General features: G+C 40.2%; 1 protein-coding gene across 3 annotated transcripts; it reads right to left on the minus strand.

Annotated features, from left to right (window-relative positions):
* Nucleotides 1-2433: 2433 nt before the first annotated feature.
* Nucleotides 2434-20996, minus strand: DCUN1D1 (defective in cullin neddylation 1 domain containing 1). Of its 3 annotated transcripts, none has more exons than XM_057367085.1 (7): nt 20861-20996; nt 12840-13056; nt 11409-11577; nt 10773-10903; nt 7220-7302; nt 6889-6985; nt 2434-5886 (listed from the first exon to the last, which is right to left on the minus strand). In XM_057367085.1, exons 1-7 carry the CDS (start codon nt 20861-20863, stop codon nt 5807-5809), a joined length of 780 nt encoding a protein of 259 aa, XP_057223068.1. In that variant the 5' UTR covers nt 20864-20996; the 3' UTR covers nt 2434-5806. The 3 variants fall into 3 exon arrangements, with proteins under 3 accessions (XP_057223068.1, XP_057223067.1, XP_057223069.1); XM_057367084.1 differs by lacking the exon at nt 20861-20996 and adding an exon at nt 20358-20608; XM_057367086.1 differs by lacking the exon at nt 20861-20996 and adding an exon at nt 20345-20367.
* Nucleotides 20997-24086: the final 3090 nt, after the last annotated feature.

Here is a 24086-nt window from a genome sequence, read left to right on the forward strand (position 1 = left end):
CTGAAAAATCCAGTGAATTCAGTGCAATGCTGGCATTTACCTCCCAGTGAGAGGGTAAACGGGTGGGGGAGACTTTGCCACAGGGAGGAAATGTTTYATTATTCACCTTTTAGTCTTGAAATCCATAAAAGCCTGTAGTAGATGTTTGTAGTTCAAAGGAAGAGTGGTGTACACTCACTTTACTATGCAGTGCCCCTGAGGAAGCACCTTCTCCACAGCCACCTCCCAAATGGGATTGTGTTTTCTGCAGGACAGTTTTCCCTCTGGGAAAAAAGAGGGTTTGGTTTTGTTACTTAAAAAAATAACTTTAGTTGCCAAACTCATGCTTTTAGGAGGATGCAGTGGAAAAAAATCTGAGAAGATGTTCTGGATTGTTTCAGAAACTAAAATGTAAATATTCTGCTTAAAAATATTCTGTGTATTTTTTAAGATTACAGCAGGGGAGGCGGAACAAAAACTTCAAAGGAAGGAATGCTGAAAACTTCGGCTTCTCATTTGCAGAATGATTTGAGAAAAGTTTATGCAACTTAGAATGCATATTAAGCACCTATAATTTCTTAYTGAAAATATTTGGTAATACTTTCAAATGTTTTTTATGATAGTGTAACTATATTGGAATAAAATACCATTTTCTAGTGCTAGAAGTGTTTCTCAAAGCTGCAGCCTATATTATTTTTCAGTTTTATCCACTTCTTCTAAATTTTCATGRTTTTTGGTGATATTGAGTGTTCAAAAGTGATGAAGCATAATGTGCTTTTGAACCATTTATTTCAAGATTCTCATTTTTTTTGGTGTAGAATCCCTAATAATTAACCATTGTCACTGCCCTCTCTACTGCCTTGTCACACARATGTCACTGCTAAAAGGAGCTGTTCCTAGAGCTGGGCAAACCCTTCACCAGGGACTCATTTTAGCCTTTCTCCTGTTCCTAAATTATTTCCTAGCCAGACTCTTTTCTTTGTAGCTCCGGGGTGGGTTTTTTCCTGCAAATGTTTTTATTGTTGGCTGTTCATACGTTCCTTGCTCCCGCTGGCATGGTTTGGTTGCTGTTCTCTGGGAATGCCTCTGTTTGTAACAGGAGGATGCTGGGGATGCTCGTGGCTCTTGCTGCTCCTTAGTGGGATTTGCCTGGCTTCTGCTTTCTAGAGATTTCTTTCTCCCTTCAGCTCAGTGCTGCTCGCAAAGGCGTCAGGACTCGCTGGGAGCCGAGAGTGCTGCCCTGGTGCTCCTTAGGGGATGCTGTTGTTGTCACCTGCCCGGCTCTGGCTGCTCCCTCAGCCCATCCCAGCTCAGAGGGGACATTGCTGTCACTGCTCCCGGCCGGTGCCACCGCACAAGAGGGCAGAGAACGCCGAGGGCTGAAGAGCTCTGCGTGACACGCGGGGACAGAAAGGCGCTGCTGTGGGAGGCAAGAGCAGGACTTGGCTCAGTGACAGCCTGGCAGGCACCTCCAYGGCCTGGGCTGCATCCATCTCCTCAGCAGTGTGCAAGGAAATTACTTCCAACAGCAGCAGGTTCTCATCCTTTTTACATTTTGATGACAGGATAATCTGTGGAGCATGTAGCTGAAAGTGGTTAAAAATGAGGCACACCTTGTTGCAGGAGTATCTTATTTGGATCTCAAAGAATCTATTTTTACATTTCCGAGTTGCAGTTCCGTGACAGATTTCAGGTCTTACGCGTACAAAAATAACAAATCATCATCTAGACTTGTGTTTCTTCACTGAAGTGTGACTGAGTTTGCTTTCTTGAAGGAAGAAAACTGGAATTATCTCATCTCTGCAAGAAGTACCTTTTAAAAGGTGTTGATCCTTCATTTTAGGCTGATTAGGGGTATTGCCCATTGGAAACGAGCAATAAGTAATACAAAGAATTTTGGACCTCTGACACTGTGGCTGCCTCATGTTATTTTTGCTCCTCTGACAGTGAGGCCATGTGTTTGCTCCTTGTACATCTTGGTCAATAGTTGTTTTGAAAATGGTTTATGAAAATTATATTTATTAAATAAAAATTTCACTTCTAGCTGAGTCACTGTTTTAATTATGTGTTAGAGTACARCCAGGTTTGCTGCACCCCAGGGCTGGAGGGAAACCATCAGCAAAACACCACCTGGACCTCTCCCCACACGAGTTTTATGGTCCCCTCATCTCTCACCCACACAGGTTCCTGGCCCTAATTTGATTTATCCTTCTGAYTCCTGCAAGTAGTCCGTGAATTCTGAGAAAGGCTCGAAATTCTGAAAACATTCTGAAAACACAGAATTGAGTTTAGAAAAGGAACAGTTGTCATTTGATGTAAAACATTCRAATTGCATTTAGGGAGCTTTTGTTGACAGAGAGCTTCCAGAAAGGTGGGTGTTGAGTTTTGTACAGTTTAAATGGTTCCCCTTGGGCCTGAGTTACAGATGCCTCTTTAGGAACAAATCTGCATATTTAATACATGTTGGTATTAAACCAGCTCCATATTTACAAAGTTAAGGCCTATTTTTGATAGATGAAATTAAATCAAGTATTTAATGGTGTRTTGAACTCTTGGAGAGCTCAAAGGCCTGAAGGGCACAACTGTTCTTTGTTTAAAAGCCAAACCCAGTCAGTTTACAATCCTCAAATTATACAGAGACTTCTGGCAAAGTTGTTTAAATAAAAGCGTGAATGACAAAAGTTTATTAAATGCATTCTTAAAAAAATTGTATCTTTCTTAAATAAGGATTTCTCAGTACGGATTTCATTGTAAAACAGTTCTGAAGCAAGTCATAAGTTACTTATTAACAGGCTGATCAATAAAAATATCGCTTTACTACTATACTTAGGCAGCTTTAAACCACTGCAGTGTGTGTGGTGTCTTCCTTCACGTGCAGAGGAATGGCAGAGCCAAGGGCTGGGAGAACCAGCTCCATGTGGGACTTGAAAACATTTGAAACAGGCGCTATTCAAGGTGGGGGAGCAGTTTCTAGATTATTTTTACACCCAAAAGCAAGTCTTCCCCTAAACTGTATTTTATGCAGACGACACATATTCCATACTTCCCCCCCCCACCACCACACTCCTTGAAAGCACATTCTAGGAACAAATTTTACAAACAATACACTGAAACAATGCAGTAGAAACCTCAGTCATGGCAATTTCACTGGAGCTTTATTGCCTCTGTTGGTAATGAGAGGGATTGTAAGAAGTTACATTTTGAACTTACAGAGATATGTAAATGATGGGTTTTTACTAAATATAATCTCAAGATTAAGTGTTTTATATCAGGGCACTTCTAATTTTGTACACATTTTAATGTATAAAACAGCTTACAAACTTGATGTTTGCCTTCTTTTTTTTTTTCCCTTGACATTTGGCAAAATTAAATCGATCCATTTGCGGGGAGATCATCAAATTGAAGACATAAGCACTTATGAATTAAAGCAATCCAAGTAAGCAACTGGCTGCATTCTTAAAAAAAAAAAAAAAAACCAAAACAAAACAAAAAGAAAACAACCCCACACATATATAAAGGAAAAAAAAAACACATGGCCACATCCGAGCACGTTTCAGTACAAAATATTCCCTGTAACCAGGTATTTTGTCCTTAGCACAACACCCTGTTAAATCAATGTTTCTTTCAACTTCAGTCATTTTGAAAAACTTTTAAGATGCCATGATAGCACAAATAACCCTTTTCTGCAACATGATTAATCAAAGTTTTATGTATTTCTTTATAATTACACAGTAATTATAAGCATGTAGTACCAAACTGATGACAACACTATTTTGTTGGAAAGATCTTGCATTCAAAAGTTTAAAGAGTCTCTAAAACACCACGGCATTTCGCCACTGCCCAATCCCAGACTTTTTTGAGAGACAAGTCTGCATTGGGATGAAAAGCAAGTCAGTTCTCCTCTCCAAACACAGCATACTTGAACTAATCAATCTGAAACAGTACCAAAACCTTCAAGACAGAAAACAGCACRCAGAGATAACCTTGTCGAGCTTTTTTTTTCTTCCACCCCACCCACTCCCGTAATTTCAAGTCCCCATTTTTATTTACACAAAACTGAGAAAGGAAATACTGAAAGCAGCAAAACACACAGTTTTTGGCATAGCCAATTCCAGTAGCTGGAGAAAGTTTGCAATGTTTTTGAGGAAYTGTATTTTTTGAATAAATGCACAACTGGATTTGCCAAAAGGGCACTGCTGTAAAGGGAGCCAGCCTTAAGGTCAACTGCACTGAGTACAAATAAAAATTTTAGCTATTTAATAGTCAATTTTTTCCTAAAATACTTTTAGCATCTGCATAAAATCGTGCTGCAGTTTAGTGCAAGTACCARTGACTCATCTCAAAAATAATTCAGGCCTTATCAGGGCACTATTCAGAGCATGGATTTAAATCCTCCCTCCTCACTTGTAACTATGGTCTGGCTCCTCTCCTGGAGCTCCTTCTTTCTAGCTTGTGTTACAGAACAGGATTTATCAACTCTCTTCTTCATCAGTGAGGAGCAAAAGACCATAAAAGCAGCTAAAGAGCTCTTGTAATATTAAAGAATTGCATCTGATAAAACCCGCTTTGATCCAAATGAGCTGATTTAGTCAAACGCAACAAAACARAAGTAGTGATGATCCACAAAATAATTTAAACAAACAAAGCCAGTGTAGTAGTTTGTATCTCATCTGTGCTTGTTTGGGAAAGCTTTACTGTTAATTTCTGTATTTGGCAACCAGTGATATGTCAATTTAAGGAAAACTTAGCAAAATAATTTAAAAAAAGGGTATCATCGATAATGGCAGTACCTCTATGTTACAAAGATTTAACTTACCAGGATAATGGTTTCAAAACCCAGATTCACATCAACCTCACTTCTTGTACAACAGGGCCATTTGCTTCATCACACCTCAACCATAAAAGTCACATCTCAATTTAAAATACTGTATTGTGTAGCAAACAGTTAAGACACAAATTCAGTATATTCAAGTTTTTGATTTCCACAGAAATGAAAAACCTTTCTTTGACCAGACAGATAAGCATTYTGAAACTGTAATGAAATTGGATTTCTTAGAGAGTAACCTAGAGAACGCCGGGTTCTGTGAGGACACACAGCTCACCCCACTGAGGGCTCTGCCATCGCCCACAGGGCTGGAAGTGCTCGAGTTGTGTCATCCCCASCTGTCCCCAGAGCCAGCTGAGCCACAAGCAAACCTCAGCCAGGCACCAGAGACCCCGAATCAACAGCCCTGGGGCTCCTGGGGCATTCCTGTCACTGCTTTGACCAGAGACTCAARCCCAGATGACACCTGCACTCTTCCAGAAAAGAAAAAACTCGGACCCAGTACACTTAAATATATCACTCTTACAGGAAGTGCTATCAAGACAGTCTTTGCAAATAGCCCCAAGTGTATATTTAAGGATTCTTTTAAAAATTGTTTTGATGTTGATCTGTGTAATTCAGATGCCATACAACAGTTGTCTGATGATGACCAGCGTTGTGCTTTATGTGAAACCAGAAACCTCAAAATAATTATAAAGCTTCTAGAACTTATGGGAGATGAAACTAGGGTGATCCACCAACAAAAAATAAATCCATGATGAAATCCACAATGTTGGAATTTTAACGGGCAAGAGTGGTCCAGACTAGAAGAAAAGCCCAAACCACCAGTAGAAGAATGAAATATGATATGGTCCAAGATGTATCCTTAAAGGTTTGTCCCAACCCTCAGCCATATTGTGAGGATTGATCTTCAGTTCAGTCCAGCCAGCAGAAATTGACTGTGCAATTTTCCATTTCAGGTATTTGTACAGACTATGTACACTCTAGAAGGGTCCTTTAGTGCTACACTGTTGTACTTTTTGTCCCAGCAATTTGAGGGCGTGCAAATTCCACAAAGTCATCAATAAGAACTGGCCATGCCCCTAAAAGAGAAAAACACCAGAATGTAAGAAYTTGGTTCAACAAGGTATTCTTTTGCAAGCTCCTTATCCAGACAAGCTATTTATTTTYCAGTATTAAACTAGGCCGAGTTTGAAGCAAAAAATTATAATTTTATTTTCTGCTTGAAATTTAGAGCCAGTTAAAGATTCCTGCTTTCTTTAAAGCCAGTTAATGCACATCTCTTTCAAGGGTGATCTTTCTGACAAAAATKAAGAAAAAACACCTGACAAAAATCCTAACTCAAAAGTGACAAGGGAATGAGGACAGTCCGTAATTACTAAATAAGGTTGTAGAAGTTTGCTCCCCTCTGCTCTGGAGGTATCACAAGTTTAGTTTCCTCCCCTCACTGAACTGATGTGCTGCCAAGGACTGAGGGTAATCAGATGTTTTTGGCTACAGAAGTACTGGAAGAGGAAAGATCGATAGAAAAGTTTACAAGAAACACATTTGGTAGGAAGTGAGTTCTGTTCAGAAACCCCGTGTGCTGCCAGCTTCACTTCTATGTCAAAACATGTCCAAGCCTCACATAAACTGAAGGAACCAGACTCAGAAACATTCTCAGCTACAAAATGCAATAAGCAGAGGACCCTACACAGAGCTACACAGACCATGGATCAGCTACTTGGATGAAGATGCCAGGAACGGCACCAACAGAGAATCTGTGGGTTTTAAATGGACAAATATCAGGGTTTGTCTCAACAAGAAAGAATTTGCATTTGTCTCAATAAGAAAGAATTTGTGTCTGAGCTCAGACAGAACAAAAAAAAAGAGAGTGGATTCCTTGAAAGTTTCCAGCATTTCTTTTTTAAAACAGCAGTAACAAAGAGATGATTACAATATGCATTAAAGCAGCTCTAACAGGACTTCAGATCACCAGTGATACTCTAATTGTTCTGTCAGACAGCTGTGCCAAAGCAGATACACAGTAATGAACACAGCATAAAACACAGTTACAGTTAATGARAGAACACAGAAATGTTTACCTTCCTCATCATAGTTAGACATATCATCTGCTATCATCGTACTAAAGTCTAGAAGAAGGTTCCAGGTATCCTTAGGAATTGATCTTTTATGATGTTCCTGTTTAGAGAGATGGAAAACTTATATTTTAAAATAAATGCATTAAAACCCTGTTATACATTCATTTTTACTGTYTCGGACACATCCATATCCCCAAAACATATTTCTCTTATACACACTATGAATATCAACTATTTAGGTCAAGACAGCTATTCCATCTACTCAATAACTTAAACATGTTTATCTTTCAAGTTTTGAAAATATGTGATCCAGATTATAAAGGTTTAAACTTACCAACAAAAATTTGTTCCACAAGTCTAGAAATTTAAATCTTCCATTAAGTACTAAATTCCAGTAGGCAATGGCCATTTCTAAATCTGTAATATTAAAATATATTACTTTTAGAGACATACATATCAAATATATAATCTCCACAAGTATCTAACACCAGGAAGAACCATATATCTATAAATGTGAGAAGATTAAACTAATGCAAATATGCTCATGGATCCTTTACAAAAAGGCAACCATAAAACGTTACACACATTTTATATTTTGACACTGTAATTTGAATACAGAACTGAAGATTGCCCATATTGTATCTAACATATCCAAAACCCCCCAGGACATTTCAGATGCCTTTTGCTATCTAACAATACCTTAGTTAAAAGTCAGCAAAATATTTTTGATTGAGAAATGCTATTCGTTTGAAAATTTGTAGTATCTGGTACTGAGACCTGCTTTCATTTTTTTAATTGATAAAAAAGCTAGTTTTATCTAAGTTGTATGATTTCACTTTTAGAGTAATTTTATTACAAGTGCTGTCTTTGTAACAAGGTTTTTGTCAAGTGCTCATTTCCGCAGTAAAGATTTGCTTTTGGAAAAACAATCTTTGTGTCTTTATGCTGACAGGAGAGATGCCTGGGTAAGTGGCCTYTTTTTAAACTAAAGTTCTTACATGTTTGGCAGTTTCTTCCATAAACAATCCCCTTGGGAAAGCAGAGAKAAAAGTCACAGGATCAACTGCACACCTCAGGAAAAAAAGAAAAAACCCAACAAMCCAAAAACACCACTCCCTTCCTTCCCCCAGGGTGCCCAAATATTTAAAAGAACACAGGGAGGTAGATCTTGGGAGTTGAAATCAGCAGCAAACAAAACAAAGTATGRAATCTGCATTGCTGGAGAAAAAATAAGGTGATGGGGAGTTTCTGAATTGTTTAGTATCTGATATTAAAAGGTCTTCTCAATCAGCAGTAACATTATAATACTTCCTGGTCAAAGTACGGAATAAAATTTGTGAAGGATTTACCAGCAGCAGCAAAGAGGTTTGATTTCAGACAAAAGTGTAAACTTGAGTCTCAAAGAGACAAAGTAGACAAAAGTCACTACTCCTCAGTAAATAAAGCTGAATATGAAAACAGCAACTCATTCAAGACACTAAAGGCTCAGTATCTCTCTTTAACAGGAGATTCAGATACAGAAATATTCATTTTAGCTTTCAACTAAAAYACTGCCTTTCTAAAAATTAATAGATATAAACTTCAGGAGAAGCTAATCAGTTCCTCAAGGAAACAGATTAGAAAACTTTATTTACTTGTGCTGCATTAAAGGTGTGCATACAAAAATGCAAGGTAACCAAAACACTGCATCTTACAGTGGTTTGTAAGCAATTACTATAAACAAACTGCATTCTGGCATATTTATACAATTTTGAGTTAATTCTTGTGAGTAAGCAAAGGCTGTTAAAAGCCAAATCTCAGGATGCTGCAACCTCAAACTCCTGGTATGAGTCCAAACATGTAAAGCATGCCTTAGGACAAATTACATTTTAAAAAAGAAATTATATGAAATAACAAAATTGGAAGRTAAAGATATAATATTAGGTTTCCATAAGCATGAGAATGCTCAGGGAAATCCTCCTGGATGAAATATGAAAGTCTCAAAATACATCCTCCATTTTGAGTTTCATCCAGAGAGATTCAAGAGAAGCAAACAATGTTTGAGATGAACATCAGCTACAGGGTATTTTCCAATGAGATGCAAATATCACAAGAACTTTTCAGACACCGACAGTACTTACACAGTAGTAAGGAATTATGCAGAGGGAATATATTTCCAGAACTGTGCCTGAACTACTACATTATGTTTGCAAGATTAGAGGCCAATATACATTAAAATCAATTTGCAAGCTCCTCCAAGCAGTTATTTAGACACACCAAAACTAATTGCCTAACTAGGAGCACTTACTTTGCAGCACTGTGCTTCTCCCAGTATTCTTTTGCTCCAGGGTTTCCAGAATTATTCTGCCCTGCTGTATATTCATGCCTAGAACTGTGTATTTATGAGCACCAAAAGGGCTGGTAAGCACCCAGACTGTAAGCTCAGTTCTACATCACTTCCAAACCCACCTTTAAAAACGACTAAAAAACCTACCTTATGTATATGCTACATGGATCTCAGAAAACTACACGTGTCTGCCACTGTTAGAGCTTAACCTGAACAAGTTTATGATGAATGAGAAATRAAGCAAGTGTATCAGTTTTCCTGGTAAATAAATCCCGTAATTCAGTTGCTGTCCACAATTTCCTTGTTGTAGAAGCCTAAAAAAATTCTTATTTTCTACAAGGAATACGAATCAGCCCATTCATTTATTTGCATGATTCAGACCTGACTACAAGGATACGTAAGTATTTTCAGATGGTGTAGCAGCACTTTCAGCTTATTTGGAGATAATGAAATTCACAATCCAATTAAAAACAACAAACAAGATACAGAAAGCTGTCAAAGAATGACAGAGTCGAAATAAAGATGTAGAGCTTTTGCTTATTTACTTATTTTTCAGTACTTCTTTTAAGCCATAAGTTGGTCTACATATAAAAGTCAATAAAAGCAGAAAGCTTTACACAGCCTGGGAATGCAAAGCTGTCCAGTGGCAGCCAGTTTAGGGCATTTTCATTCCCAAGAAAACAAATTCACATGCTGCCAAGGAAAAACCTACTGGCCTTTCAGTATTTATTTCTTCTCAAATGTAGAACAGCTAACTTAAGAAGTTATCAGTTATAGCATCATGAAATGCTAATTAGGCTAATATCCAGATCACACAGTATAAAAATGAATGTGCATTCTGGCTGTTTAACATCACTGCTTGAAAGGAATTTTTATTCCCTCATTTTGTTGTTTTGAATAGACAGAGTTACAGTTTAATTCCATCCTAAAATTCCATCCAAACTGTGGTGTTCTGAAATTATTTTTACTAAGTTAYTCTTCCATTCCACCTGTTACACTAACCAAAGCCACACTCAGCATCTGAAATAACAACAAAAAAGCCTTCAGTGAGGCAAGAGGGAAAGAAAACCTCTGTAGGTAAATACCAGCAGGCATCAGGCCCAGAACACAGGAATCCATTTGTATTATTCCAATTCTATTTTGCTAAGACATCTGCAAGCATATTTGGTGTTACAAGAGACTATACAAATGTGCTTACAGAGAAAGTGGTTTTACAGCTTCAACTTATCCTAAATGTAAAACTTCAATTAATCCGTTCAGTGCTGCAAATTCTGAGTGGTGTAATTATGTCTTTAATGTAAGACCATAATCCATTGTGGTTACTGAGAACTGCACTCAGAGTGAAAGAATAAACCCTCTCTCATAAAATTCTGTAGTCTTTATTAATACTCAATTTGAACACCTTAAAACTGATCTATCTTTCAAAACACAGAGATGTATTTTATCCCAAGGGTGTTTATCTTCCAGATTCAYTGAATCACAATAATACATTCATTTTCATCAGCTTTAATTAGTCATTTCCAATATTTATGAACAAATGTTTATGAATAAGAATACATACCTAAACCTTTCTGTCCCGGATTCTTTGCAAAGTTGAAAGTAAATTGATAAAAATCCTTAAATCTTCCTGGCTCTTTTAATTCTTGTTCCATTTTAGGAATCTGGGCCTTCAGTTTTTCTATGCTGTCACATCTGCATTTTAGAAAGCATAATTATTTACTTATTATTCATTTTGCCAAGAAACATGAGTTAAACAAAAATCTATAAACTGTTTGTGCATTACAATACAATTACCAAAACAAAATTCAGGAAGCCTTTAATGAGCCTGCACCTCTACAAGAATTTCATTTATCTGTTGCTCTATCTTCACGTTACGTTTCCACATACTGTACCTGATACAGCAGGTTCTGCAATCTGTAAAATTTTTAGGAAAATGTGATAAAAAGTACTRCACTCCCATAAGGCAGAGAAACTCCAGGTCTGCCTAAGTGCAAACCAACATCCCTGCTTTACCAGCCTGAGCAGCTCTGTGCCAACCAGCACACTGCTCACACAACCAAGGCAAGGCTGCATTTCTCAAAGGCAGACGAGTGATGCTGCACTCTGAAATGCCTCTGAAAGGACAACATGACAGAGAATTCTCCAAAACAGGACACTGGATCACAATGTCACCATCTARCACTCACTGAACACTTACCCCAGCTCAGTCATTCCATCCATGAATTCCAGCTTTGAAAACTCACACTGTGTTGCAGCCCGGAATTTCCATGCAATGATGAGTACAGTAATGCTGGCTGGGTCAAGAGCTAGGTCATCACAGAACTGCTGTATACCATCTATACCAATTTTATTTTCATCTTGAGGATCTTTGGGACACAAAAGCAAATATCAAGAAAAGCAGGTATTTGAAAAAGCTAATTTGTTCAACAAGTATATCTAAGACAAGGAAACATTTTCAAGAAGCCATTTTTGGGATCAGCTCTAGTAAGACAGTTTTTTTAAAAACAAAATTAAATGAGTATTCTCAATGGTTAAGCTTTAACAATTAAGGCAGTTACTGCAATAAAGCCTCCCATACAATGAAGCTCATGTTATTTTCATTGAGAGACAAAGCACCACAAACATTTGTTTTCTGCCTAATAATATGCAGGATCTTCTGACTCATTCCCTACAGAGCACAGTGGTTCTCTCTCCCCAGCACACTCAATTATTGGCACCTTTGGTGAGACTGATGATCTGTGCTTCATTATAGGCGATTCTGCAGAGTTATAAGCCAAGCTGCACCAACACCCAAATCTGCCCATCCACAGCTACTCCAACATAGGCTTTAATGTGTTTTCTGGCATCACCAGCCTGCATGAGGTTGGACATGATAACCTCCAAGGGGGAAGTTACACTGCCCCGTTACCAATTCYAAGTCAGCCAGGCCCACTCCTCTTTCCACGAAGGAATTAACATCTGGTCTGCAAGTGAGATGCTCAYATTTCAACTGCACTAACAAAGATCTACTAATGCAAGCCAACACAGACTTCAGAAAATGGTATTTGGATTGTACATAGAAAATATAGGAAAACTGACCGAAAACACAGCACTCATATTTTTTCAAGTGCTAAAACACAGGATATGTTCTGCTGTACTGAATCCACTTTATGCAGTAGGATATCAATAGAACACTGGCTGTATAACAGATAGAGAGACTTTGTTTTCTTTTACACTCTGTAACTATCAGATAATAAGAACAAGCTGAATAAAAATTAAGGTAGAACCTATCCCTGGTATGTAACCTTTCCCTTTGTCAGATCAAGTTGTGTGTGATGTGCCTTTCCCAKGAGAATTATCTAAAATCATCATTAACCATTACAATTACTCATTGTACACACCATTCYAGCCSAGACCCTAATCTCCTATAAATGGARRTAYCTTCAGAGCACATAAAGCAACTGCATGTAATCCTTGTGAAACAAGCCTACATATATTCCCCTTCTAATTTGTATTATTAGTTATAGAAGAGTATTATTAGCTGAAAGAGTTGRTTAAGATTTCCCAACACAGGAACACAGCAGCACCAATACATTGTAAATAAGAACTATATAAGTAGGAAATAAGCCTTAAAATTCAGGGTACTCACCTTTGTATCTGTTATATAGTTGTTCTAACTTCTTTCTGTCCAATGATCCTTTAACACTCTCTCGTATATAAAGTTCAGGATTTTGGAAAAAGTTGTCTGTTGCAACATCTAACTTCCAGTCATTTTGAGACAGACAACTAACTGCTGTCTTTTCACTAGATTGTGTGAAGACCATAAACTGACGCACTTTATCCTTCTGTGATGATTTCAACTTGTTCTAGTGAAAACAGACAACACTGAAACTAGAAATGTTTACTGGATAAAACCCCCACAAAKAAATAAAAAACAGTTCTCTTAATGTTTTTTAAAGCAGTACCTTTGTAAGTTTCCCAAGCAGTTAGGATATCAAAATATTTGATCAAGTGCCTCCTCAGGTGGGCMGAGCAGTCCATTGAACAGATCAGCACCACTGAGCAGAAGGCTGGTGTCCCTTTGTCCCAGCTACTGCAGGACAAGGGCCACCACTGGAATGGGATCTCCTGAGGTGCCCATTGATGGCACCAAYGGACTGAGCTGAGCCATCCATCTCAGGGAGCTACACACTGAAATACTTTAAAGACCTCTTTTTCTTTGAAGAGATTTTTRGCTTTGAAGCTCCTCAACTCCACCTACATAATTTGCAAAACATTCCTGCAAGGAAGCATTGTCTCCATTTCACAGGTGCAGCAACTGAAGCTTAGGAAAAAAGAAAAAGGGTAACTGTGCCCGAGGCAGGTGGGGGAGTCAGTAAGCAAGGTGAGAGCTCTGGAATTCCAGGCCTCCTCCCTAGACCCAGAGACATCTCACTCTGGGCTAGCTCAGAACTGAATGCAAACTTACTGTTTATCAACAGAGAAGGAYTCCCAAGGATATTTCTGATGAGAAGAAACACACTCAGTATTTCAAGGGTATGAGTTACACAAAACAAACTGCTGATCAGGAGAAAGCAATCACAGCTCCTGAACTACAACCAAGTTCACCTCCACAGTTATTCAATATAGTCAAAACAAAAAGACTCACAATGTTACAACTTGGTAAATTAAAGTTCTGACAAAATTTTAAGTCAGAATTGGATTTTTTAAGTGATACAGACACTTCATTTTTAGTTGACCTTGTATTCTAACCAAAACTTGTGTATTCTGTTCATTATTGTAATTTCAACAGCTTCTTCTCAGGGACTATGGAGAAAAAGGGCAAAAAAATCCCAAGACATGATAAAAWTCAGCCAAAGAATGAATGATTTAGGAGCAGTATGTGCTCAAGCTCTTAATTCCAAAGGATAATYAGTGTCCAATCACATTATCATTAGAAAAAAGAACTAATGCTTCAGAACACAAATTCATCTGTCCTAAAAGTCAGGATCAGTTTTCTGTGGCTTGATGACAATGATAGTGAACACTATTGCTTGTAAGAATAGTTCCTGGCTTCAAAGTTACACCATTTAAAAAATACAGAAGCATCACATTAGGTTTAAACTGATACTCACATAATATACTACATAAAATACCCTTAGTTTAAGTATTCTTTAATAAAAAAAAATCCCTTGCAAACCAAAACCACCCTGTATCTACAACACTTAACTGAAGCCAAACTTTCAGCTCAGACTGCAGACTTTAAAACAAGAGTGGCATTACTTAGTCTATACCATTTTTAAAGTTAGGATGTGTTGCTGCTTTATTTCAGTCTCTTGACCAAGTTAATCACACCAGATCTTTGGTTACAAACATATTTCTGAAATTGAGATTGTCAACTGTGGTTCCAGGCAAAGACCAAGCCACCAGAGCAGCTCCTGTGCACCCCATCTGTGCATGCTTGGCTCCACAGCAGACAATTCAGCACTACTGAGCAATTCAGCAATTTGCACTACTGAGCTCAGACTTTCACAAAAATCACTTATGCTGACAAAGCCATGTGGAATGATTTCCAAAAATGACTAATGGATTTTTAGCTGCAGTTTTTTAAAATATATTGTAAACTCAGATACATTAWAACAAACCACTGAATGAAATCACAAATAAAGATGAAACAATCCCAAATTTAATTTTCTCTATCMATTACCAGCTTCCTCTAATCAGTTCCACACAGCCAGACTGCTGCATCACCACAGACTCAGCTGCACTATAGGGTAGTTACACTTAATTACCTTAGCTTTTCATTTCTTTTCTTGTTTTTCTAACAAAGCTGGTGCTTTTAATCTTTAGGGTTTTTTTGTTTTTTTAACGTACACATAAGTATGCATAGCCCTTTTAATAGTGAATATTCTGTAAAAYCCCAAGAGGCTTTGTTCTGCTCTACTTCTGCAAGGGTGATCTCTAAAAGAGGTGATATCCCWCAAAAAGTCAAAGAACAGGTTTTAACAGGCTTTGCCATGGATGCCCAGGACCACAAAAGGTGGTGTGTTTTGCATCTTATCACAYAAAAGAATGCAATTTGTTAGGTCAAAAAATTGCAGCTTAAATGCCTTTTATGATAAAATTYAAATTCTACATATGCACATGAGGCCTTCCCATGCTTAGGGCTCCCTAAGTGATARTAACAACATAAAACCTTTTAAAAAGAAGATCAAAATTGTAAAGAGTTAATCAGTAAAGCATTCAGTAATCTGTATGATGCAATAMATCACACTGTTCAGCCACAATCCTTTTCTTGAATAATCATATTTTTCCTGGTCAAAYATGAGTTTATTTTTAGTGAAGAAATGCCAAAGCCCTTTCTCTATATCTGATGAATGTTACTGCAGATCTTTGCCGATGTGGACGAGACACTCCACATCCTAAGTGACTGGACACTCTTTGAAGGCCTRCTACAGGACAGCAAGAGATGGAATTACTGCTGAGTTTTTATTATCCTATAATTGTTCCTCTTTCAGCACATTAAAAACCCACACTTCAAGCAGGAACAGGTTCCAAACCTTCTGCACTTTTAAGGGCTATTTCTAGGCACTGAGTGCTAATAGTCTATTATTGTTTTAAGTGCAATACAGAGCAGCACATAACATTTATTCCTACAGTCATCAGGCAACAAATACCTGACACCAAAATTGTGCTCACTATAATGCAACACAATCCACTTAAAACATCTCAACTTTAACACTGGCTAAAAAGGAAGAGAGAATTTTAATATCTGTCTTGCTGATATATACAAATGAAAACCATGGGAAACAAATGAAATATATTTCTACTCCTATTCCTTTGGTTAAGAGGAAAAGGAAAAATTCAGTTCTGCAAGCCTTAGATCAAGTCTGTGCRGTATCCAAACTATCTTTCATAAYACAGATGTCACAAGACAGATAACCTTACTTTTAAAACACAGAGTAACTTCTCCARATGAAAAGCTACATTGTGTACATTCATAATTCATTCTAATTAACATYTGGTTCTATTACACTGATTTTAAAATAAAGATATGCCTATCACCATGAAGTGCCAAATTTGAATATTCTAATTCAATAACCTTTCCCTGATCAGATACTTCAGTGAAAGACTAAAAATAAAAAAAAAAAAATTAAATACTTGGACTTTCGTTTCTGCAAGTATTTTTTTCCTAGTCTAGGGAACAAAAAATGCTGGAGCTTCTCTACCAACTCTGACTACAACATTGTTTTTTCCTTATCTTCTGCACTCAGTTTTTAGTCATCCCAGATTCAAACGTAAATTCTGCACACTGGTCATCAACATTTTGTGGACACCTACTTATTGAATGAGAGCCACACTCTCATTCAAAAGAGCTCCACTGAAAAGCAACTGCTTTTCACCTTTCCCTTCCCAGTCACTGATACAGATGATCCAATTCCTGCTAGTTTCACTGCTAAGTAAAGGAATTTGAATGATGTGACATCTGTGCTTTTGTTTCAGGCAGGACTCAAAGAAAAGCCTGTTAAGTTCTCATGCATGTGACAGGTAAAAGCCTWTTCTAAAATAGTATCAACCTCCACAAAGTCCAGGCCTTTACACTGACTGCATATAGGCTCCAGTGAGAGCTCTGGCTGTGGGAAGCATCCCTGCACTTCCCAAGGACCCCACTGCCATCAGTTCAATCGCAGAGGCTCGGGCATGCAGCACCCTCACCTGCCTGCCACTTCTGTCCTGGCTTTCTGTGACACAAATGGCCAGGAGAGTTCTGCTTCCTGAATCATTCCACCTGGGGCTGCATTCACAAAAGGAACGGACAAGACTCCTACAMATGTCTGGTTTACTGCTTGTATTCAATAAATATACGGCTAAAGCCTAAAAGGCAAAATCATTACTATTTTTCTTTGGTAAGAAAACAAAAGTTACTTACAACAGAAATTTATAAATACAMAGAACTGAATTTTAACCCACCAACAGTGATGGCACACAGGTGCCATTTATTTTACCAAATAAATCTAAGTAAAAGACAAGAACAATTAAAATAAATAACCACAATTTCTGCATAATGTAAATAAACATGTCCTTCAACTGCATTTTATTTTCCAAAGMAGTTTCTCTAAGAGAGGGCACACAAAGAAAGGTGATTCTTCAGCTTCTGTTTCAAACTGATGTGAAATCCATTTGACCACARTGGAACAGAACAAAACTTAAACACMAASTCTGTTGAGGCATAAAATCCAAGGAAAAAATCACAAGCAACATAAAGTTGCTTTCTATACTCTATAATGCTCTTCTAGTGGATAAAATAATTTTAGTACTTGCATGAAGGCAGAAGGTCAACATATAGCTACTCAGAAGATGTGGTAATTCAGGCTAACCTGAGAGGTGAAGGAAACATCAAAAATCAAGGCTTTTCCAAACCAAAAAGGACAACATAAAGCAGCCAGTTGTTTAGCATTCTTAACTCTGGTCTGGGGCAGAAGCTGTATTTATACTGTATATTTGCATTAGCACCATAAAACATTATTAAAATATCAAGAGCTACATAATAAATTTAACACCTTATTCTCAGAGCAGTTCATGTTCTTGAATATTTTTTCCATCACTCTAGTTAAAAGTGATTTAAAGTCTTAGTTCAAAGGGATCTCTGGTAAGCTAGGAGAGGAAACAAAATCATGCACCATCTTGTCTAGCACTCTGACTACTCGTCCTAAGCGTAATGCCAAGAATCTGAAGTTTTACTATGGGACAACCAAACCTCAAATATTTAATCTCCACACACTGCCACAGACATGCATATGCACCACAGAATACATGTATAAATAGCTGGCCTTGCAGAACAGCTTGTTGAGTTAAACACTACATAACAATGTCATGAAGTACAATAACATTACAGGAGACAGCGTCAGACGTGAAATTCTTGTAATATTAAATTTTACAACTTCCTGTCAGCTGAGGTTYGCAGTAAGAAATTATGTATTTATCAGCACAGAAATATTTTTCAGAGAACACAAACTGGACATTATGATAGATAATGTAAATAGAGGCAAGGTTAGCACATGGCACTGGATAAAGATACAGATAATCACACACTCGCCTCGATTGCCACACACAGTTCTAAATTCATTAAATAATTCAGAATTGTACAGGCAGTAGCAAGGYGGCTCAGAGTAAAACGGACCAGCTYACTGCTCTGCCTTGACTCGTGGGCACATCCTCAGGGTGAGATGAAGCAATAACACATTAACAGGGAAGGTGAAGGACACCACTTCTACAGGTGCTGCTCAGASAGCTCAGATGAAGAGTGGATAAGAGGCTGATTGCTCTCAGCAATCCAAGGAATTGTGGCAGCGTCCCCAAGTGCTGAACAGAAACACTTCTCAAGTTACCTAAAAGGACAGAGCCCAATAGGCTGCTGTGTGAYGTCCCTTCCAGACAGGGGACAAAGACAGCCAACCTCAGCCCTGAAGACCCAAGGCACTGGCCATTTGGCACTGGTGACACAAAGTCAGAGCCAGCAGTGCTCTACTTGGCAATGCTTTATGGACAGGCAGGAGCCAGGCCCAAGCTGCAGGAGCCTGTGCCACAGTATTTACTGTGCTGGACAAGCTACCTGGCCACAGCCACTGGGAGGATGAGCCAGAGCACTTTTGTACAAGGGCAGAAAAAAGGGACATTGCATCTCTTGTTTCTGGATGGACATCCTCAGATCTCTGTGAAGTCTTTCCACCTCTTCCCTAACCAAACAGAGGATTCTGACATACCACAAGTATAGGTACAGAATCCTACACCCAGGCACTGGAAACAATTCACACCTGTATTTACAACTCCTAAAAGCTGCTACCTGTCATTTAGTCCCACTTCAGTGTCTATGCCATCCTTTCACCTGCGTGCTGCAGTCAACAAGCACAGCCTGGAACACAGTTGTTTGCACAGGGCCTAACAGCTCTGCTCRGGGCCATGCCTGGAGGACTCACATACRCCCTCCAATCTGATAAATACCAATCTACCAGTACAGAATTGCTACACAGAGAATGTCTGCTAGTTCTTCAGTTAAGTATTTCCAAGAAGACCAAGCAGACAGAATTCCRCCATTTCTCACATAAAGTTATTCTCAGAATAATGGGCCTCACTATTTCTGTTATAATGCCACTTTCTACAGTATGGTTCAATTAAAATTTCTAATCTCGCAGCCAGCCAATAATATATATATGTGCAAGACATGAACTGTGTATTTATTTTGCCTGCCTACACTGGATATACTGTGAGACAGTTCTAGGTGATTTTTATGGAAAAAAAGTCTTCATAAAAAGTTGTGTAACTTCACTGTGTAAGCACTATTTGAGACAGTCCCAGACCTGCAAAATTACAGTAAGACATCTTTACAGTCTGAACTTTACTCAGACTCCAGTCTTAAGCTCTCATAAAAAACACAAATGAAGATCTACATCAAACTATTCAATTAAAAATTATACAAGTTATACAGTGACACGTTTACTAGAGGTCCGCACACTATTAATTTAAATGCTGGCTGACCAAATTTTTATGCCAACATAACTCCATCAATTAAAGGTGACATARTAATTTTTTAATATGTTTTTAACACTACTTGTCAGAATAATATTAACAGCAGGTGTATCTTTATACCACTAAGCATACACCAGTAGCTCTTAAGATTCCCTCCTACATCCTTCCTAAGACTATATCACTGCTACAGAAAAGTACTTCTTTAAACTGTACAGGTGTAGTAGCTCAAGCTGYTCAACGTTTGAATACAGAGAAAGCCTAGAACTACTACAATAAACCTACTCCCTCTGGTGCATRAGACTCAATAAAAGAAACCAATGAGGACCTTAAACTGAAGGAATGTATTTTTCTTTTGTTTAGGTAAGCAAAACCAGCAAATGTTGTTCCAAACACTGCAGTTYCCCCCTACAAGAAGCAAGGGAGAAAGTCAGTCGATTTGGGACTCCACATCAAATCCTCAGCTATAAGGACAACAGTATTACAGAGAAAATGCAAGACAGATTTTTACAAAACCTTTACTAAGAGGACCTTTGCAGGGCCCTCCTTTATAACACTTCTATGAATAGAACCAAACAAAACCCTAAAACAATTATCCAGAAATTCTCCAACATAATCTCWGCTCAAAAAGCACCAACACCCCCGAGTTACCCTGTGAACTGACAGCACTTAATGGGTCCTGAGACGCCTGAAATCCTGAGGGAAAACTCCGAGCAGCCGCTGGTTCCTGGCAGCACCCTGCACTCCCTCTCAGTGCTGCTGCAGGCATAGGGCAGGCGCAGGGCACAAACCGCACGSAGCTGCCCACAACACCGCCCTGTCGGGCAGAGGTGCCTGAACCCTCACACCAGGTGCCAGCGAGCCCCTCCCCGCCGTGCGGGGCCTGCCGGGGCCCCGCGGGTCGGAGGCCTGGGCGGGATCCCGGCGCCCCCCGCTTAGGCCCCTGCCCGGAGCAGCCCTGCCGCCCGCCCCGCGGCCCCGGCCCGGGCCCCACAGGCAGGAGGACGAGCGGCCCCCGGGCCAGCACATCGTGCCCGGCTGCGGAGTCCCCGACACCGGCCCTTCGGCCGCTCCCGGACACCCAGCGCGCCACGACCAGGCCGCGCTGTCCCTGCCCGGCCCCGAGGCGCCGCCCCGGGCCCAGAGGGGCCCCGGGCGGCCGCTCACCATGGTGGGGGCTGTGCGGGCCTCTCCCCTCCCGGCTCGGGCGGACACTGAGGGCGGCGGCGGCGGCGCTTCCTCCGGCGGCGGCGGATCCCGGCTCCTCACGGGCCCTTCCGCCGCCTTCCCCCGCTCATGCGCAGTGCGGGGCGCCGGGAGCCCTCACGGGGGGCGGCCCTGGCCCGCGTTCCCGGCGAGCGGCAGCGAACGGTTCTCGCTGGGTGCTGAGGTCGGGGCGAGCACCGGGAGAGCTCGGCCTCAGGATGAAAGGGAAGGGAGCGGAAAGTCCTCCCCAGCGTCCTGGGGACTGTTGCGGGGTGGGCTTGGGACTTGGGGGGAGATGCGGCGGGGGCAGGCAGGCGTGGTTGCGGGATCCCAGCGGCTCCTCACGGTTCTGTCGGGAAAACTCCCCATGTGTTCGTATTTCGTCAATATGAAAAGGTCGGGCGCTTTTCGAGCGCCCGATGTGAGCGCCAGCGCGGCCCCGCCGGGCTCGCAGGGTCGTGTGGCCGCCGCTCCCGGGGCCATGAACTTGGAAAGGGCGAGATAGGAAAATGCCCGGGCTTTCCAGGATGGATTCGCAGAGGAACAGCCACCTGGGGAAGGTGAAGTCTTGGGGCAGCAGCTGTACAGACATCTTCGTACAGGAGCACCTCCACACCTGTAAGATTTCCCTGATTGCCCTGCTTCAGGCTGTGATCCCCTTTGGAGAGCTGTGGACAGATGTAGCTCGTCCTACACTAGCACAGCTGTACTAGCAGAAGGGGCTGCAGTGGTTAAATCACGGTTTGTACCACTGTCCCAGACAGTTGTTTTTTCCCAGGAAAGCTTACTCTACCTACTGCAGGCTTTTGGCAGCTGAGGAAGTTTGGGGAAGCAGAATATTTGCTGATAAAACTCACAGTGGTGGCARACTGCTGTTGTGAAGGACAAAGGTTTGAGATCTGACCTTGTTCTCTCATCTCCTGCTGAGCTTGGAGCTATTAAAGTAAGCTTCTGTATTTATATTACATGACTGGTATGATTGCACACACCACAGAGAAATTAAGACTTCAAAAAGCCATTCCTCATCATGGATCTCCATGGTTTATATGTGTGTTTTTACAGAAAAGAGTCTGGATTGGTTCTTACTTACTTTGCCGAAAATCAGAGCAAAGCTTGAATGGGAGTGTGAGGACTTAAGGTCTTATTTGGTGAGGGAAATCATGCCTGTCAATTGTACTGGTATTGCAAAACAGTAAAATAAGAGCTTGATATTAAGTACATGGGAATATAGCTGAATTCAGCTATCCTGGGAGGCAGTAGTTGCCTGGATACCTTGAATCCTACCAAAAAGCATGTWTTTTAAATTGAGGATGGATGCCAAGTGGCCAGTGAATAGCCATGAGCACTGCACACCAGCCCAGTCCATGTAACCACAGCAGAGGAGACAAAGCCAAACCTGGAAATCTCTTTGATCGAGTTAGCTAATTGCCATCACTGTAACTTGCTATGACAGCCCTCCTGCCGTCTGAAGACACAAAATGGACCTGGAGAATTATTGCAACATGTAACAATAATCTGAGAGATGAGCTGTGCATGCAGGAGATTGCCCAGGACAGAAAGAAKGTTTTTTAAAGTAGCTCATTTTCCCTAATACCTGGGGACTTTGCAGGTTTTCTGTAATGCAGGGTCTCTTRGTGGGTTTTTTGAGTGTCTGGGGGCACACCGTATTTAGGATTTTGCCTGACTTGTGATTCAATCTGCCTAACTTAATAAATTGCTCTACATTATGAATTCCCATTGTATAAGGTATGGAAAATCATACTTAACTGCTTCTGAGCAGGGCAGAGAAAAACATAATGCAGTGATATGCAAGTGAAATTTAAAAAAAAATGAAAGGCAGGTTGCTGCTATTCACTGCATGCATATTACTTCTTATAGGTTTTTTTCTAATTTAAGATCACTCCTAAGGTGAAATTGTACCTGAGAAAAGGAGTGGCTCCCTGCTGCTATATAAATTCTAAGTCTAGTGTTRCTGATTTCAGTGGAAGCTGCAGTATGGTCTATATTGGTTTCCAGAGAGCTTCCATGGATATGGCTGAATTTCTGAATCTGAAATTACCTTACCCAGAGCTCTTGGCCACCATGGCTGATTAGACTGAGTTAGCTTCTCCAAACATGGCTCACTCMCTAGGCAGGCACACACCTCAGGACACAGCCAGATTGCCCTAATTCCATCCATATCCACACACCTGAGCCTGCCTACGGATGGAGATGGGCRTTTGTGTGAGGTGTGCATGCTGTCTGAATCTCCCCCTCACCATTTCTGAGCAAAACCAGATGCTTTGTAAGGCGAGAGAGACCATGAGGCCACCAAAGATTGTATTTGTACATATTCTGGGTAAATTACCTGAACTGAGCTTGTTACATGTTCYGTTTAGTACAGCTCCCTGCAGGATGGAGCCCCAGGGCAGAGCAGGGATACCCAGCTCTGCTGCCTGTGAACATGACACATGCACTCAGCAATACAGACGAGAAGGAAATTTCATTGTGCARTGTGCACGCAGCAGAATCACTGTGACTACGGTAACATGATGACTTGTTTAATTTATTTTAAGGCTGATAAACTTGTCTTGTTTTCCTGTAGGAGCCAATGATGTTTTATCTTCTCATGTGAACCCCAGGAGAATGAGGCAGTGATTTTTTATTTTTTTTTTTTTTACATCCAACTGTGTCAAGTGTGTAACTGMATATAACACTGAGCTGGTTTACACTGACCTGAGCTCTCTTCTTGAGCAGACAAATAAGTCTCATGTTCGGTCAAAGCAGAATCCATTTAGTGTAATCCCCTGGCTGAGAACTTCCACTTAGAGCACTTTCTGAGGAGGAGGCCCAGAGCTTTATGAGGGATAACAACAACCTGGGACAGCTGCGCCTGGACCTGTCTTTCTCACTTCCACGTCTTTTTGTCAGGTTCTTTGCGCTCTAGAAAGTGAAACCACCAAATCATTGTATATTGGTGAAATAGCCACAGGGTGATTACAACTAAGGTCCTTTGCCTGCAAACTGACCCCATGTTTAAGAGAGAATGAAGTCCTATAAACTGTCCTGCATGAGGAGATTTAATATCACTCTGTAGGCATCCACAGGTGTAGACCCCATGGTCTGCTCCTGTTCGTGCTGTTCAGCTGATACAGTTGGAATGTTTGTATTGGGYCATAATGTTTATTTCTTCACTGCAAGAAGCTCA

Source organism: Malurus melanocephalus, unplaced genomic scaffold, assembly GCF_030028575.1.
Source record: "Malurus melanocephalus ecotype Western Australia unplaced genomic scaffold, MMel_1.1 scaffold_75, whole genome shotgun sequence".
NCBI classification, from domain to species: Eukaryota; Metazoa; Chordata; class Aves; order Passeriformes; family Maluridae; genus Malurus; species Malurus melanocephalus.